This window comes from Gallinula chloropus (assembly GCF_964237585.1).
Source record: "Gallinula chloropus genome assembly, chromosome: 2".
Taxonomy (NCBI): domain Eukaryota; kingdom Metazoa; phylum Chordata; class Aves; order Gruiformes; family Rallidae; genus Gallinula; species Gallinula chloropus.
Genome location: NC_140086.1, coordinates 41,053,635 through 41,072,592, shown reverse-complemented (window position 1 = coordinate 41,072,592; position 18,958 = coordinate 41,053,635). Strand labels below are relative to the sequence as shown.

The window sequence follows — 18,958 nt, the reverse complement described above, 5'->3', positions numbered from 1 at the left end:
AATGGCTTGGGAGTAGTTGAGCATTATCTGTGAATGCTGGACAATTAGTGGTTTTACCTGTCAGTCCACAGTTCTAGACGAAATCCCGATTGCAAACTGCTATCACTTCTTTGTTCACCACCTTGGACTACAAAACCTTGCAGCTGCCAGTCAGCTCAGGGCAGTGACTTGTTTGTGTGTAGATACTGTGGATTCATGTCTTGGTGAAATACTGAACTGGAATCACAGAATCACAGAATTGTAGAGGTTGGAAGGGACCTCAAGAGATCATCAGGTCCAACCTCCCTGCCAGAGCAGCTTCCCTAGGACAGGTCACACAGGCATAACATAACTTTCTCCTCCTGACTTTGCTTAAGTGTTTAAGTGAACAACCCAATTTCATGTTAGCTGTCGCTAGGGGTAGGTGTCCAGAAAGGTCTTGAATATCTCCAGAGAAGGAGACTCCACAACCCCCCTGGGCTGCCTGTTCCAGTGCTCTGTCACCCTTACTGTGAAAAAGTTCTTCCACATATTGGTGAAGAACTTCTGTGCTCCAACTTGAGGTAATTGCCCCTTGTCCTGTCCCCAAAAACAACTGAAAAGAGGCTGGCTATAACTGATGTATTGACTCCTATTTGTGCTATTATTAAAACGTCCTCCCTGTTATATGCACAAACCCTTGGTATATATCAAAGAACATAATGTTTATGGTCAGCCTGGTTGTAGTGATGTCTCACCCTATAATCTTAATGGCAAATATTAATGTCCACTGAGAATTTTTTTAAGGATTTCTTTCATTGACTTCTTTCTTATTTTGACTTATGTTTATTCTCAGGAAACTGAAAACATCCAGTTTTAAACATTCCTTGCTTTTTATTGGTTATATTTAGGGTCATTCCAGGTCTTACGTGTAGCACTTTCATATTTCACCTCACATTAGCATATAAAATGTTCAACCAAAATTTCAATCATTCATTGTACTGGGGCCGGATGGGATGAAATTCATTTTCTTCATAGGAGCCCACAAATGCTTGTGGATTTGTGGCTAAGCCAGTGTTGATAACACACTGGAGCTTTGGCTACTGCTGAGCAGTGCTTGCACAGCATCCAGGTTTTCAATCTCCATCTCTGCCCCTGCAGCAAGCAGGCTGGGGGTAAGCAAGAAGCTGGGAGGGAACACAACCAGGACAGCTGACCCGACAGATCCAGGGATATGCCATACCAGATCACATGATGCTCAGCAATAAAAGCTCAAGGAAAGGAGGAAAGGAGAAAAGTGGGACGTTCATGGCTATGGTGTGTGTTTCCCCACGTAACTGTTATGTGTGATGAAGCCCTGCTCTCCAGGAAGTAACTGAACAATTTCCTGCAATGAGAAGTGGGGAATCAAGTCCTTATTTTGCTTTGTTTGCATGCGCAGCTTTGGTTTACCTATTCAACTGTCTTTATCTTGACTCATGAGCTTTCAGCTTTTGCTCTTCACATTCTCTCCCCAGACCTGCTGATTTGGCATTTAGTTACTGGCCAGGATTAACCCACCACATCACAGATAGGGGAGATCTTTAAGTTTTTACTTCCAAGTGTCTAGTTTTAGTGTTTGATATGCAAGTTTGTCAAGTTTGGTACCTGGCTACAAAATTACAAGAAGTTAACTAGCATTTTTCTCAAAGTTTTGGAGTATTTCAACCCCTAAGATTAAAGTGACAAACTCAACTTCTGCATTTAGAAAAAAGTTTCTTATGCTTACTGTGTAAGAGTCATAAAGAAAACAAAATCTGTTTTTAAACCAGCCTGGTTTTTTGCACCCTCAAGACACAACTTTGAGTACTCAGAGTGAGCATTTCACAGAACTGTAGGGGTTGGGACCTCAAGAGATCATCAAGTCCAACCCCCCTGCCATAGCGGGTTCCCTAGGACAGGTCACACAGGTAGGCGTAACATAACTTTCTCCTCCTGACTTTGCTTAAGAGTTTAAGTGAACAACCCAATTTGATATTAGCTGTCACCAGTGGTACTTGCAAGTTCTGCAGAGAGCCTTGCATGTAGAAGCAGACTGAGCAATTCCCCATGTGCCAGAGACACACTGTGGCCATCGGGATGACACTAAGCAGCAAGGGCTGCTGGTCTTCACCCAGGCCCTGTCAGCAGACAAAAACCTTCCTCCATCACCAGGTGCTGAGAGGCAGCTGCAGAAAAACCCACCCTCCACTGTGTGCCTGGTCGGAGACCCTGGCCGAGGGGACGCGCAAGGGAGGCTGAGGGCACACAGACGGACAGATGCTCCGTGACTGCTACCCCAGGTGATGGCAGACCCCACCACCCTCATGGAAAGGGCCCGGCGGGCGGGACTACGCCGGCCCGGCCCGGCCCCTCCTGTTGCCATGGTAGCCGCGACTGGCGGCGGAAGTACCTCGCGGCGCTGGCCCCGCCCTTCCCCGCCCCTCGGCCGCCGCTGCCACCGCCTGCGGAAGATGGCGGACGGCGGGGCCGGTCCCGCGCCGCAGGAAGGGGAAGTGTCCCCGGCGAGCGGCAGCTGCGGCCGGAGGGATCGGCAGCCCCGGGGTAGCGGTCGCCCCCCCAGTGCCCGGGATTTGCAGGTGAGCGGGTGGAGATGGGCGGCCCGCTGCCTCCGCGGGGCGGGGCCGAGCGGGGCGGAGTGCCGCGTCCCCTCAGGGGCGGCCTGGGGGAAGGCCAGAGGAGCTTTCGGCGGGGTGGGGGGGAGCGGCAGGGCGCAGTTCCCACGCCCATCTACCTGCCTATCGGGGCCGCCCTGTCGTAGCCCCGCAGGACTGGGCCTCCGAGCAGAGGCTGCTGTCTTCCTGTCGTTCTTTTGAGCCCCCTTTTGAGACTGGGAAGGGAAGGACACCTCTGAAAGAGAATTGGGGACTTGAAAGCAGCGGTGGGTGGTCAGCGTGTGTGGTGGTTAGCTCTGTAGGGAACTTGAAGGGCTCTCCCGGCACTTCATTGGTAGAGTTTTAACCGTACTTGAAGTATTTTGGCTCCGTTGTATTTCCTGGTTATGTGGTAGGAGTGTCCCACGTGAGAACATCGGTCTCGGCAAGTGTGGTGTAAGACGAAGGACAAGGTCTTTTACCAGGTTTACATGGGGAAAAGTTTGAGACATCACAGCATTGGTAACTCAGCATCCGTAGCTAATTGCAAGCACTTTTAGCAATATTCCTTTTTTGTGTGTGACTTTGCAACTATATAAAGGTCCAATCTATTTTAGCAACAAATTTACTGGAAAATAGGTGAAACTTTTTGTAACTGGACTGCCCTTCTTTTATTTAACTGTATGTAATCAACAGAGAAGGAGATAGTTTCTTTTTTTTTCTTGGTTACTATTTAAGGTTTCCATAGTTTACTCTTGAGATGAACTTTGCAGCAGTAAGTGACTAATAAAATCTGTGTTGATACTTTTTGGTAAGTAATTAATAAACAGAAGAGGACAGGCATTTGGGGTAGATTATTATTGATAAAATGTTAAAAACCAAAGAGGTACCCTCATGGGTCAGAGTGACCATGGCCAGCCAGCCAGCTTGGTGCTTGATTTGTCATGGCACCATGAGAGATGCAGGATAAGGAATGTACAGAATGTACAGATGATGCCCTTTTGCACTCCCTCAGCATCCCTCAGTCTTTGGATTAGGGATCGTACAGGGTAGGTCTTTAACTATTCTTTTTAGTGTCTGCTTATGGACTTTTTGTCTATTACTTACCCCGTCAGTTTGCTTGTGTCTTCAGATAGAATGGAGCTCTTCAGAGATTCTCTTGAGCTGTCTCATTACTCAGTTTAATTTTATTAATGGGTGTAATTCCTCCGCTCGTCTTTTTCCCCCTGCACAAAATGCCCCATGATACTATGGGATTAATACCCGCTGTTCGTAGCAGTGTGTTTTGAGGGACGGGTGATGTTTTGTTTTATTTTAATATGTATTTTAATTTTACTATGTAAAACTGTAATGAAATTGTAGCCTAGTACCTATTCTGGTGTGTGTGGTAAAAATGTTAATATTGCTTGCACAGGGTGAACAAAATGGTTTGGGAACACAATTAAGGGTGATTTGACAAACAGTGTAGCTTGTTCAGGACAAAAGTAAGATTGCTAAAGATGGCATGATAGATGTGCCTCGCATAACTTCTTGAAAATGAGCTTACCAGTGTTGTGGCACCATATGGGGAACCTCTGAGAAAAACTTTTTGGTTTTTTGTAAAGTATTTGCAGTGATGTTGTGAACTGGTTCTCAATACCGGTACAAGCTTATTTGATTTATGTGTTTTCCATTTCTTTGCAAAATATCTGTAAAATTTATTTGCTTCCCAGTTTTATCAGAGGGTTACCTAGCAACCTTTTTTCAACAATGAGATGATGTTTAATATATATACATGATTCTAAATCTAATACAGGCTGAATGTAGCTAGTAAAGCAGTGTGAACCAAATGACAGCAGAGCACAAATTCCAAGTCATAACAGCATTAAGCATCATGTGGGTTTTTTTCATAAAGCAGAAAGCAAGGTGAATTTAGAGAAGCAGTTGATGTTTCTCATGTTAATGTTTTTCATGTTGATATTTCTAGTTTTCTGGTGATGCACGCATTTTACATTAGCTTTTGTCTTCTTTCTATTCTGTATGTATTTCTAGAGTTACAGACTTCTAAAAAGAGTTCTGTTTCTTACAGTTGGCCTTGGCAGAGTTGTACGAAGATGAAGCTAAAAGGCAGGCACTGTGTTCTGACAAACCAACAACTAAAAAGATCAGTAACACAAAAGCATCACAGAGGTAAGACATGCTTTGCTGTACGTCAGAAATGAGTTGAATAGGTACTGTACTTTGTCATACTTGATCTCCTTGTATAAAGTGATCTATAATCCGTAATGGTGAATCAAAATTCAGCAAATCCGTAGCTTGAGTGAAATTTAACAAGTGGGCTGCTTTGAGAGTTGTGCTTATGTCAGTACCTGGTGAGGTAGGTTCATTAGTAGTCTCTTATGGAGTGAGAGAAAAAAAGAGGGGCTTCTTAATGAATTTGTCTGGGTTTGGCAGATGGAAAGACAGATCTGTGCATAAATGCAACCTTTGCTGGCATGCAGTGTTTTCAGATACCACACAGCATTTGGAAACTCAATGTAGTTTTGAATTTTTTATAAAGAAGTCTTGCCAGTGTTTAATTAATTGTTATTTAAACTGTTTTAAAGAAGAGAAGTCTTTAAATCATTGCTGTCAGTGGTGCCATAACAAGGCTTGTATTTGGCTCGTCTTTCAATTGCTGCTGCCAATATGCATCCCTGTTTTAAAGGAGGTTAAGCAGCAGAAAAGATCTTAGGCATCTGCATTTGCAGATCTTCAGGAAGAGGCATTTTAGCACAGTATGTGACACTTGGAAAAATAATAGCTCTTTTTGGTGTGCTTTTTGTGTTTGTTTTGGTAAAACCACCAAAGTTGACTAATCAGCTACATAGAACACAGTTTATAAACAAATAAAGCAAAGGGCTCCATTTATCAATACATATGATGAAGTTACAACCTCCCACTCCCACCCAAGGAGTAGCTGCAATACAGTATCTCAAATACTTCTGTATGGGAGCTGTTGGCAAACACTTGCTCATTGTTGACAATCATGCTGGTATCTGTGTGAGAAAGAAGAGATGGCTACTTTTGCATGGGAACTGAAATGAGATTTTTTTTTTTTTTTTCTTTTAGTAGATTTTGGTTTGCTCTCAAGTGAGCCATGTATTAATTGCAGTGAAACACAGTGCTGCTCGTCAGGTCAGCTACTTGTTTTGCCTTTCACAATTTCAGGAATAGAAAAATGTCTCTAGGCCCTGGTGAAACAAACACTGTATTATATACGTTGTCCTGTTGTATAAGCTCCTTTAAGAAACTTCCAGGATGATTGTCAGAAAAACATAAGCCCCACAAAACCTACAATGCAATAAAAGAAGAAAATAGAGATTAAGATATTTCTAGTGCCCATGACCTAAATCCAAACCAGTATTTTTTTTCTGCAAAAGTAATAAGCAGCAGATCCTTAGGTGGTATACAAATGACATTCTTTTATCAACAGTAAAAAAATGGCCTGCTCTGCTACACTTCCAAAGGTATGTAATCAGAGTAATGGGATAAAAGTGAACTAGTGATCTGTCATTCCTTATGTAGAGGATTGCAGATATATTCTTATCCTCTGGTAGCTGGCTACCTCATACACATCTTGCATTGATGAATTTTATCACAAGCTCTAGGTATATCTGTGCAGCTTTTTCTGGCATTTTGCAAGCTAAAAATCCTGGCTTGTCCTGTGGTTCCCTAGTGAGCCATTCCTGTCGTAAAACAGAATCCAAATCTGCATTTTAATAATATTTTTAAAGTCTCTGAAATGTTGTCCTTCAATGTATTTTTAATAATCTATTGTCCTGGTTTCGGTCAGGATGGAGTTAACTTCATTTGTAGCAGCGGATGGAATGCTGTGTTTGGGAGTTACAATGAAAGCAGTGCTGATAACACCCTGATGTTTCTAGTTGCTGTCAGGCAGTCAAGGACTTTCTCAGCTCTTCATGAGAAAGGAGGGGCGAAGCCAGGACAGGTGCCTAAACTGGCCAAAGAGAGTATTCCACGCCAATTACGTCCTGCCCAGGATATCGGGGGGGCTGATGGGAGGAAGGCCGAGGGCAGCACTGGGACACGCGGTTCTTGGGGGACGGTCGGGTCCGGGACAGCTCTGGGTGGCACGGCCTGAGTTGTGGGTTCGGTGAGAAACTGCATTGTGTATCAAGCTTCATATATTTTTGCTCTAAAGTCCTGTTAGCATTGTTATATTGTATCTTTCTGTTATCTTAGTACACTATCCTTATCCCAACCCACGGGCCTCTTAATTTCTTGGTCTTGGGGTTATTTGCCCCTTCCTTTTCCCTTCCCTTACTTCTTCCCCCCCCCCCCCCCCCCCCCGCCTTCCCTTTTTCCTGCTCTTTACCTTTAAGGAGCAGGCAGCTGCGTGGATGAAGTGAGAATGACTGCTTCTTATCTTTTAGCTTTTAGAAACCTCATAGACAAGGGTTTCCAGGTTATCAGAGAAAGCAAACTTACTTCACTGGGCTAACTAAAATGTGGAAAGAATTTCAAATGTAATTAATTCTGAAAGAGCTGTTGAGCTTTTCTATTACCTGTGTTATCTGTGGGATCACCAGTGGCATAAGCAAAATTCTCCATAACCTGTGCTACTATAGAGTAAAATAGTTCAGTTGGAGGGACCTACAATGGTCATCTAGTCCAATTCTTACTGCACAATGCCTCTGTCATACATGTGCTTATTCATTGAGAAGAATCCATGGGTATATACTTGGCCAAAAAATATGGTGAGAACAAAACCATACAGACTGGGGGATCAGATGCTGGAGGCCAGCCATGCTGAGAAGGGTTTGGTGGTCTTGATCAACAGCAAGTTAAACATGAGCCAGCAGTGTGCCCAGGCAAACAGGAGGGCCAAACGTATCCTGGGGTGCATCAAGCACAGCACTTGCTTGGGGTCTAGGGAGGGGATTGTCTCACTCTACAGTGATGTGGCCTCACCTTGAGCACTGTGTGCAGTTTTGGGTGCCGCAGTACAAGAGGGACACAAAACTACTGGAGAGTGTCCAGAGGAGGGCAATGAAGATGATGAAGGGTCTGGAGGGGAAGTCTTACGAGGAGAGGCTGAAATGCCTTGGTTTGTACAGCCTGGAGAAAAGGAGGCTGAGGGAAGACCTCATTGTGGCCTTTGGCTTCCTGATGAGGGGGTGAAGGGGCTGATGCTGATCTCCTCTCTTTAATGACCAGTGATAAAACTCAAGGGAACGGCATGAAGCTGCAACAGGGGAAGTTTAGGTTGGATATCAGAAAGAGGCTCTTTACTGAGAGGGTGGTTGGGCACAGGCTCCCCAGGGAAGCGGTCACAGCACTGAGCTTGGCCAAGTCCAGGAAGTGTCTGGACAATGCATCTAGTCAGTCCCTTGCTCTGACTTGTCTGGCCCTATGTGGAGCTGGGAGTTGGATTTGATGATTCCTATGGGTCCCTTCCAACTCAGGAGATTCTGTGACAAAAACCTGAACTAATCAGTACACTTAGTTCTTGAAAAATAAGTAGTTTCATAAGTTAAATATAAAGTGTGTGTACCAGTTATCTTCAGACTGTTTCTTTTATTCTCTTGGCAGTCTTAAAATTGATTCTCTTAGAAGGTTGAGAAAACCAGAGAGAAGCATGAGCGATGACAAAGAAAACCAAAGGTATGTAAAAAATAAAAATCATTTAATAACTGTGAAAGCAATTGGTTGTTTTTCAGGATTTTTTGGACACAATTCACTACCCCGTATTTTTCGAAGTGTATGTGACCAAAGTCTGTCCTGCAAAGAGCTAGAAACAACAGAGGTGCTACATGACTTACTTGAGTGTTAGCTATACACTGCTGTAACATAACTGTATTTAGCAGAATCTGACTGTAGTCATATTGGACCTGTGTATGCCTTAACATGTGACTGTGTTTGTAAAGGCTGTAGCTTACACTTGGACTGAAAAGTTTTTTGTCCTGTCTCAAATATCCTGAATTGCTCTGTGTATCCATTACTCAAATATTTGAGTACTTCCTTCCTTTCTTGAATACCAGCTCTGATGAGAATTCTTATTCCATCTCCTAGCCACTGTAATTCTTCTGAATCTATTTATTAAAGATTTTCCATATAAATGGCAATTGGGAAATAAACACAGATTTACGTAGAAAGATGGATGATACTAAAGGATTGCCAGTTATGTGACATTGTAAAAGTAGCATGATTGTATAGCACCTTTTGGTTTTGGTTAATTGTAAAATATGATGGAATTAACAGCATTTTGAAGGCATTGGCCTGAGACAGTTTCACATGGATTAATTGATTTGCCTTGCCTTGACTGTTTAAGTGAAAAGTCAAGGAAAGTAGAAAGTTATTAGTTATTACACTTCTTGTAATCAAAGACAAAACACTCTTGAGTTTGCCAGGGGTTTTTTTTGTTTGTGTGTGTGTATGTATATATATATAAAAACAGCATTTATTCCACTGGTATTACAGAATTTTACTTCTTGCCACAAGATAATTCTCCAGAAATATCTTCATCTTCATGATCAAGTTTTGAACACCATTATTTGTAGTTTAACCTTTTATCTTCAAAAGTTAGCTATGGGTCTATATTGAAGAAAAAGCACAAATTAGCTTTCATAACAGTGCATTCAGATTTTAAAATGCCCTGAAAGGTTAATTTATTAAAATCTTTCTATTTCTGATGTTGGCAGGCACAGAAGTATACTAGATGTTTAAATTAAAAGATCAAATTGTGGCGCTGTTCAGGTTTTCCAGGAACACTTTTACACTCATTCTGCCAAGGCAATGTTAATTGTGAATCTGTATTTTAACCAGCCTTGTCACAGTCCCATGCATAGGACACCCCTGAGGAAATGGGCCTTCCTGGGAGCAGGTGGCATTCACATAACATGAGGCTGCATCAGAACTGCATTGACTGAAACGTATGGCCTTGGCTTATAACCTCCTGGCTCTGTTCCAGAAGGCTTTTCGCTAGTTTTATTAGTGTCTGGAGCAGTGCTGCTTGGATTGCTGCTAGGCAGAACCAAGGAGAACGTTTCTGTGATCAGAATGTAAAGATTTTGGGCCAAATCTGGCTATTTGATTTCTTCTAGTGGGTGGAGGAAAATTGTGCTTTATCATTTAAAGGATTGCTGCTTATGAACATTGCTATTCTAAAGATTTTATTCAGGTGACTCAGAATATGGAGGATTACAGATTTCTGGGGCTTCCAATAATCCAAGTAAAATTGTTGCTGAACTCTTCAAAGAAGCGAAAGAACATGGGGCTGTCCCGTTAGATGAAGCTTCGAGAGCCTCTGGTGATTTCAGTAAAGCTAAGGTAAAAGTTAAAAGATATTTTGATCTCTGTTTACATCAGTCTCTCTGAAACACATCCAACCACATGAAAGCAAGTATGTCTTTTTGTGATTTGCAAATAGCAGAGTATTTGATCAACACAGTTGTGTATTATCTGTTCTTGGATAGCTTCCTCTAGAAAATAAAGTGGGGAGGAACCTCACAATTCATGGGGGAATCATTAGAAATCAGCCTGAACTGGAATTACTTGCTTTATCTTCAATTAAAATTGTGTTTTACAAAATCAACCGCAGTTGCATCCCAATCAAAATCTCTCATCTGTTGAATTGCTAATGTTCAAAAAAAGTATACAGATTAGAAATGGAAATGCATTGCATAAAACCTGCTTAGTGTGATTATGGTTACTAGATATAATTTCTCACTTAGAAAATATACAAGTTAGAACATTTCTTTTGCTTTTTATCACAGAAGCAGGCTTGCTGATGCTTTTATTTGCACCTAGGTAAGAACTTTAAGAAATTGTTTCAAGTATTTTTTTCAATTTCTGTGTTTTTTTTCCAGTCATTTTCAGGTGGTGGATATAGATTGGGTGACTCATCACAAAAGCACTCTGAATACATATATGGAGAAAACCAAGATGTAAGTAAAATTCTGAATAGTTGGAAACAGAATCTCCAACAGATGTCTGCTTAACCATGTTTACGGCTTGAAATGCCAGTATTATTGTAACTATATGTCTATGAGGAAAGACTAATATATAAATATTAGATACGTGTTAAGTAGGAATTGTTAAAGTGAGACTGTCCAAAAAGGGCATATGTACCCCTAAGGCCTCCACTGCAGAATTTTCTGATAGAAATTACTTTGAAATTCTTAGCCAACATTTCTCTCTGTTACTTTTCTGCAGTTGTTCTGCAATCTTTTAGCTGTGCTAACATTTTAATTCTCTTAGGTTAGGAATTGTTTGTTATGTCTTGCAAAGTAGCTAATCTCAAACTGAAGGGCATGGCTGTATTCCAGGAATGGTGTAGCCAAAGACTAGAGTCCTTTGGAAAATCGACTGGCCCTTCTTTCCTCCCACTTAAAACCCAGGAAGCCGAGGCAGGGGGGATATCTGCACTCTGGCATTCATGTGAATGGCTAGAGCAAATGTTAGGCTTATCTAAAACAAAATTAAGAAATGAGTGAGGCCAAAGGATGTGGTTCAGGCTGGGGGATACTGTCATGTGACACCAGGAACTGCTACTGTCACCCTCTTCAGTAATCATTCTACCTCTAAATAATGCCCAACTGCACTAAGCCAGAAAGAAGCCTGTTGTAACAGAGTTACTGTAACTGGGGACAGGGGTTGTCTGCTCAGGGAAGGTCAGTTTTACCAGCTGTGGAAGCCTAATTGTCTAGGTCTGCAAGGCATTAGTCTTAGTGAAGAGAGGTGCACCTCTGAAGGTGAAATGCTCTTGCTGGAGGTACAGGCAGCAAAGTAAGAAGGAGGTGAAGGAAACTGGTTTCCAGCATTTGACCTGAATGGAGCTGGTATCAACTTTATTGGAGCTCAGAAGGTAATAATTTGTGGAAAGAATAGTTGTCACTGTAACTGATGTATCAGCAGGAATTTGTAATTTTACAGATCTATTTCTTCATTATCAACAGGAAATGCTTGCTGCTTTATAAAAGTAGTTGGAGCACTGTGGAGATCACTACACAGCCACTGTATATCCATCTGTTATGTCATGGATAGCAGATAGATAGATTCTTTTTCCCCAACTGTAAAAGCAGTCTTGAAGTAGGTGGTAGACTATTACTATTATTTGGGTTTTTTAAGGATTCTAACAATGATAGTTACAGTGCAGTACTCTGTTCTTTTTTGTCATTTGCCTTCTTGCTTATGTTCTGCTACAAAATCTGTTAAGCCACTCCATCATCCTCACAAGAGCAGCACTGGTGGGTGCTCTGCAAGTTACTCCACAATTGGCAGAGGTTCCCCTACCCTGTTTCCACCAGACAGAAAGTGGAGACCAAAGGGACAGGGAGGAATGGAGACAGGTCCCTACTCGGAGATACAGGCACATCTCCTCCCAGCTGTCTTTGCCCTCCCAGGTGCCCTTGCACAATAGGTTTTCTGCTCTGGAACTTAAGGGGCAGGAAAATGAGAATGTGGGTGATGGCACACCCAGGGGGTTGCCTAGGGTGTGTTGGTCATCCCTGCACCTGAAAACAACAGAAGGAGGGTAATTGTCATTGGCAACTCCCTTCCAAGGGGACCAGAGGGGCCGATATATCACCCAGACCCTACTCACAGGGAAGTCTGCTGCCTCCCTAGCACCCGGGACAAGGACATCACTAGGCAGCTCTCTAAACTGGTATGGTCCTCCAACTACTACCCAGTTCAAAAATTCTGTAACTAATCTGTATGAAACTGAAATACCTTATTTGCCTTTCCTTTTTTTAAATTTCACTGGTTTTGCTTCATAGGTTCAAATTTTGCTGAAACTGTGGAGGAATGGCTTCAGTTTAGATGATGGCGAATTGAGATCCTATTCAGACCCAACAAATGCTCAGTTTCTTGAGTCTGTTAAAAGAGGGTAAGTTAAAATGGCAATGTTTTGAGGTATGTCTTTCCAGTGAAGTGAAGACACTCACTTTCTCCATATGTTTAACTGTTAAAAGCTGAAGGCTTCTCTGCCTGGACCCGTAAAATGTGTTCTGTATTTGTTATCAGATGCATGGGGCATTTAAACATTTGGAATATTTTGGTTCTTTCTGGTGGTTATTTCTGCATGCTGCTTGCTACAGACAGCTGTTAGCTTCATGTGTTTTGTTAGCTCTTTCTAGGTTTTGGCTGTCAGATCACTGACTTTTTTTTTCTCCCTTTTATTTTTTTTTAACTTTATCTGTTATTTTGGGATTAAATCAATTCATAAGACAACTGGACATCCTAAAGTAAACATGCTAATAATGTCTATTCATACTGTACCATGTAAGGTCTTTGTGTAATTTTGTATTGCAGTTCAGAATGTGATTGGGAAACTTCTATTTTTGTAATTAAGGGAAATTCCAGTGGAACTGCAGCGACTTGTTCATGGTGGGCAGGTTAATTTGGATATGGAAGACCACCAAGAACAGGAATATGTGAAACCTAGACTGCGATTCAAAGCTTTCAGTGGAGAAGGACAAAAACTTGGAAGGTACAAAGCACTAGGTTTTCTGTTGTGTGTCCATGTATTATTTCAAAAGTGGATTTAATCAATTAGGAGACTGTTAGAGAAGGTAATCAGATGACAAAAGTGATAGGAAATTATTCTGTGCAACAATAGCCCTGATTTCACAGTCACCAGTAATCATGGAAGTTTATATAAAACCTTAAAAAAAGTTGTCTTAGTCTTACATCATGGAACTGCTCATAGATTTGCTAGATACTTTGTGCTTTCTTGTGACTGAGATTTTGCTGCCTGTTCTTGCCTATAATTTTGCCTATTTTTTTTTTTTTTTAAACTTAATCCATGTTTAAGATGGGAGCAAAGGAAGCAGAAGAGAGATTGGTACTCTACCAATTTTGTGAGAAAAGTCTCTGGATAGAGGAAGCAGACCCAAATAATTGCTCCTTATTTACGGAGGAACAGGTAGAACACAATGTGATACTAGCCAGCACGGACATACTCTGCTCTGGCTTACTGCAGTACATGTTGTGTTGTGCTGCTGGGATTGTCACAAAGGGAATAGGAGATGCTATTGCAATGATAAGGCTGATGCTTCTCTCAGTGCAGATGAAAGTATTTTTTATGGGAGCAACTCAGCTGTTTTTTTCTGAAAGGAAGCAGAAGAAACACTGTCCTGAAAATACAGTTTTGTAAACACTTATTCTAAGCTATTCAAGGCAAGTCTGTTTGCTTTAAGAAAAAGTAATTTGATAAACTATTTTTTAAAAAATTGATCCAGAATAAATGTGTAATAAACTGTATGAAAATCTTTCAACTTTTACTAGGATTTGATTGAAATTTCAAATGATGATGCAAAAATCTATACTAGGATATTTTTACTTTAAAAAAAACCCCATCCAGCCAGAGAAATTGTACGTTCCCCTAGATGAAATAATACTGCAAAGCCTGAATATTGGGAGAAGAGGGACTCAACTTTTCACCTCTTTCTGGAGCCCCCACTTCATCTAGGTCTAGTATCATCTCCAACTAAAATTCATAAATGTAGCAGAAAATCTGAAATACAGTGATTTAGAAAGCTTATGCCTGGTTCTGTTTCATTTGCTGTCCTGGTGCTGTTAAAACTCTCTAATGTATAGAATTCAACTGAACTGATAACCTAGTGTGACAAAATTCATTCCTGTGACTGAACGTTTCAGACTACTTTGTCCAAAAGTTCATCATCTCTGTCCATCTTAAGCCAGTTAGTAAGAGTGAATAGTAATGTGACATCAACTCTGCCAATGATCAGCTTTTTCACATGACAGTTCCAGGATTTGTAGCATCTTTTCCAGCTGGCTTGATATTAGCTGTTGAATTGTGAGTGTGTCTAGGTTTCTGTTCATGACTACATTTCATCCTGTAATGTGTTTGGTTTGGTATTACTAGCATGCTTCTGCAAGTAACTTGATTCAATAAATGATTCTGAGCTTTTTCCAATATGTATTTAATCTTTTTAAAAATGAGGAAATGTGCTCAATAAAATTGAGAAGCTCTGGTAGGACTGACTTAGGGAGCAATTGTGAGTAATAACTTCTTCAGCTGAGGACTTGCTCATATTATTAAAGAAAATAGGTGAGGAGAAGAGGAGGTTTAGTTCGTAAGAAAACATACATACCTGTTGGGTGGCATTTTTGTTTTGGTAACTTATGAAGTCTTATGTGTGTAAGCAAAGTCAAGGGCAGCGAAAGGGTTCTCTCCAATCTTTTTATACTAAACGGAAAAAACACTCCAAGCTTACTATGTGGTGATACCAGTTAACTGTCAGTATCACTTGTGCTCCATAAGGGTGAGAGATGGCCAGAATCATAAACTAGTGTCCCTGAAAGCAACTACTGAACCAGTTCGGGTTTAATGCAGTATAATGGTGCATGCTTATTTTTTAATATAGTCCATGAGGTATGGTATTTATATCTTCGTATCAAAGACTGCAGTTGCATGCCCTGTAAGCCGAAATAAAGATGGTTTTATGTGTACTTGATTACCTATTTAAAGTAATGCAAATGTAACAATATGCAGTTGTAAGAAAAAAAATGAAATAGTGCAATCATTGACAAGAAACTACAAAAGCATTATTTGTATCTCTAAAAAGCTGTATTTATATTTAGTTCAGATACCTTTGAGAGGATTTCTGCTGCTCAGTTGTACTAGCTATACATGGTAGTCATTCGATGAAAACGGCAGCTGAAACATGATTCAGTTCTGGCTTGACTGTTAATAATATCTGGATTGTTTTTTTTCTGATCCTTTAGCCTTACACCTGAAATAGTCAGCACACCTTCTTCCCCAGAAGAGGAGGAGAAATCCATTCTCAATGCACCTATTATTATTGACGATTCCATGCCAGCAACTAAAATTCAAATTAGATTGGCAGATGGAAGCCGACTAATACAAAGATTTAATCAAACACACAGGTAAAGTGATGCGGCATCAATGCAGGTAACCATAACTGGTTTGGTAAGTTTGTGTTTTGTCATTAAACTACTGTTAACAGAGCATGAAGAGGAGGAAAAACACATTTCCACTGAAATGTTACAGCTCTGTGTATTTTCATAACATAGATGTATTGATAAACTGACTATTAAAGCAGCTGATGATTTTAGTAACTGGAAACATAAGATATTTGATAACTTCAAAGTCACAGACATCCATGAACATTTATGTCCTGTGATTTGTAAGGGACATGGTACCAGCTGTAACTGTTCTCAGGGCAACTGAAAGTTGGGCAGCCTTGCTATGTAGTCACCCCAACCATGGACCCTTGGTGATGATGCTGTGAAGGCAGTTTATTGCAAGGTGGTTTGGAATATAGTCTGAACTGAATATAGTCCACACTACAGGCAGAGAAATACTTTGGCCCATAATCAAGGGCTCCAGCGTTCTACCTCGTTGTACTTGAGCCTGTAACCAGACATGACATGGGTTTGGAGTGGAGACTGCAGCCCAGATGCAGAAGGGTATATGGATGTAACATAGTCATTTGCAGTTCTGGTATGTAGGCTGGACATAATGCTGAGAACCAACCTTTGTTTTGTTTTGGATGATCCTTTCCTTGGAACTGGCAGCGTGTGAACTTGGTGGGTTTTTTAGATCTGTTAGTTTGCCGATGAGAGCTTGCCATAAGTTTTATTGACATTGTTGGGACATTGCCACAAATAGTGTTGGCCAACCCCATTTATTTGCCTAAGAGGTTGTTTTAGTGCAAGGTTCTGCAAAACTCTACTTTGCACTGCGTGGCTGAGAGAACTTTGGGCAGAGGGCAGAGATTTGGGCAGTATTCCACCCACGCTTCACAGCAAGCAACATTGAAGCCAGCACTGGTCTGAAATTTGCACCATTCTGTTAGAACTGCTGAAACTGAGCTTGAATCCTGCCTTGAAAGTGGTCTCATGGACCCAATTCAGTGTTAATACTGTTACATAGGGAGTTCACCCGTTTCCCCTTTTTTTTTCCTTCTGGCTCAGAGCAAGGGCAGAGCCAGTGTGCAGCTTTCTTCACCTGACAGAACACACAGACCACAATCAGGCAACTTTAGCTGAGATGCCAGTAGGGAGGAAGATACAGCAATGACTTTCCCTATTTTAGCAGACCTGACAATGCGCACTGGTAGCACAGGCCTAGAGCCTTTCTTCACAGCACCTGCTGGAGAAGTGACTTAGCTAAACAGTGGGGCTTACTGGGGGCCTCTATAGCTATGGCCTGTGTGAAAGGGTAGAAGTGGTAAACTTCCCACTAACACTGTGTTGATGGAAGCTTATTTTAATCATTATTAACTTTCTCTTGGATGTGTGTGTTTTAGTTATGCTTGTCATATATATATATATATATGATAAAAATCAGCTACTGAAGTGCAGTGGTTAAGTCTTAGCCCTTGAGGAGTGATAGAAAGTTGAAGCCCCTGTTCCTTTGGCTACAGTAAATCTGTGTATTTGTTACAATCGATCTCAGATAGTAATTCCCCTCTGCTTTCTCATCACTATCATCGTATATTTCCATTAGTAATTCAAACTTTTTGGAATATACTAATTAATAGTAAATTCTTTTACAGCTGGTGTTGAAATTACTTGATGTTCTGTGTTAAGTATCAGTTTGCAGTACACGTCTATGTTACAGAATATATTTCTATGATTTGAGCAAACAAGCGATGTTCATTTTAATTCTTCAGAGGTTTTATGCAAGAAGCAAAATATTCTAGGCTACGACCATTAATTATATGGATCAAATGGAAATGTAAAAGCAATAGGGCATATTAAATGGTTTGGTCTGTTAGAAGGTTTTGTGTTCAGAGATTTCTGTTGAAATCATACACAGTTTTCATGTCCATATCCTTTCCACAGGATTAAGGATATTCGAGATTTCATTATCCAGTCCCGCCCAGCATTCGCAACAACTGATTTTGTTCTTGTGACTACCTTTCCAAATAAAGAGCTAACAGATGAAAGCCTGACACTACAAGAAGCAGATATACTTAACACTGTGATTCTTCAGCAATTAAAGTAATCTCGCAGTTGTTGGTACAACAGAGGGAGCATGCTGTATTGTCACACAATATGTTTCCAACATGAAAAAAAAGGAAGATCAGTGTCTTTTTATTCCCCCACTTCCATGGATCAGATTTTTGGGTTTCATGTCTTCCAGCTATAGCATATCTAACTTTTTTATTTTAATTTCTCAACATTGTTCAACCTTTTTTCAGTGTTAAAAGTAAGCTTCTCTGTGTTAGTATGTTTCAAATGATATCTTGTACTAAATGTGAAATGAGATACGACTTTATGACTCTTTGTTATTTTGAGGGGGGTGGGGAAGAAGCATTTTTCTGAAGGGGAACAGTATCTTTCATACCATTGGTAAGATTTGCACTATGGAAATGTTTTATGCTGCATTGACAAACAGCCATTTGAAAACTTAGCCTGTAGGTTATGTTTACCTTCCAAACTGTATTAATATTAAGGTGTTCTGTTTGAGAGGTTGACAGATAATTAATGCCCTAACATAACTTTTGTATATTCTGTTCGTAGTGTTTCATGGTGCGGTATAATGTTTATATTCTAGGTTTTATGTCATTTTCCCTGTGCCATCGTTTATATGGAGTGAATCAGTTCAGGAGATGCAAACCTTAGCTACTGTGGGCTAGAAATAGATCGTTCTCACTTGTATTCTATTTGTTCTACTTGTGGCAAAAATAATTATGAATTATTTTCCTCTTGAAGTTAGAGAAATGAGAGAGACCGCTGTCATCTCGAGAAATGCTGCGGTTTAGATCTCACGGGAATAGGCCTGTGGTCACTTTGAACCTGAATATGCAGTTGAACCCTGTGCAGCTACATGATTCTTCATGTGAACAGTTAATTCAGTAACCCCAAGCAAAAACCCACCAAGGTGCACAACCACAGAACTTGCTTCTGTGGTCACTCACAGGCACAAAAGTAGACATATTAATTGTTTGTATGTTTTTGACTTGAATTTTGGGTCTTTACATTTGGAATTTTGGCCAAAGGCATTTTGTAATTTTCAGTGAGGATTTTGTGTGTGCAGCTTTCACTGCACCAGTTTGGAAGCTTAACCCTTAATCTTTAAAATCATGTATTTTCTTCCAAATAATTTGGCCCTATACAGCTGTAGACAGGTAGGAATCTTAAGTTGGGCAAACTGAGTGCTGTTCTTCAGTAGCATGCAGTTTTAGAGTATCTGTGGCTTTATCTCACATGAGTGGATCTCAATCTGAAGGAGGGTAAATGGGCTGTATCTCTTGTACATGTGTTAAATATGGTGGTTTCACTGATTATGTTATTGAAAATAATATTTATTTATGCTAAGCTTATAATTGCTCAGTATATTTGATTCATCTTATATTTTTACCTCAAAGTAGATATTTGGGTAAATT

The 18,958-nt window shown here is 40.7% G+C and overlaps 1 protein-coding gene across 1 annotated transcript; it reads left to right on the top strand.

Moving 5' to 3' along the window:
* The first annotated feature begins 2,434 nt into the window (after window positions 1–2,434).
* UBXN2B (UBX domain protein 2B) lies at window positions 2,435–17,795 on the top strand. The gene is made up of 9 exons (XM_084260303.1): window positions 2,435–2,576; window positions 4,660–4,760; window positions 8,166–8,237; window positions 9,743–9,902; window positions 10,442–10,519; window positions 12,353–12,462; window positions 12,928–13,065; window positions 15,327–15,488; window positions 17,412–17,795. The coding sequence occupies exons 1-9, from the start codon at window positions 2,451–2,453 to the stop codon at window positions 17,572–17,574; spliced, it is 1,110 nt and encodes a 369-aa protein (XP_084116429.1). The 5' UTR covers window positions 2,435–2,450; the 3' UTR covers window positions 17,575–17,795.
* The last annotated feature ends 1,163 nt before the right edge of the window (window positions 17,796–18,958 follow it).

Excerpts from the sequence above, each read along its gene's own strand:
- UBXN2B (XM_084260303.1), top strand. The coding sequence starts at position 2,451 with ATGGCGGACGGCGGGGCCGGTCCCGCGCCGCAGGAAGGGGAAGTGTCC. Across the intron at positions 9,903-10,441 it reads GTGATTTCAGTAAAGCTAAG|TCATTTTCAGGTGGTGGATA; the intron begins GTAAAAGTTAAA and ends TTTTTTTTCCAG. Across the intron at positions 13,066-15,326 it reads GAAGGACAAAAACTTGGAAG|CCTTACACCTGAAATAGTCA; the intron begins GTACAAAGCACT and ends CTGATCCTTTAG.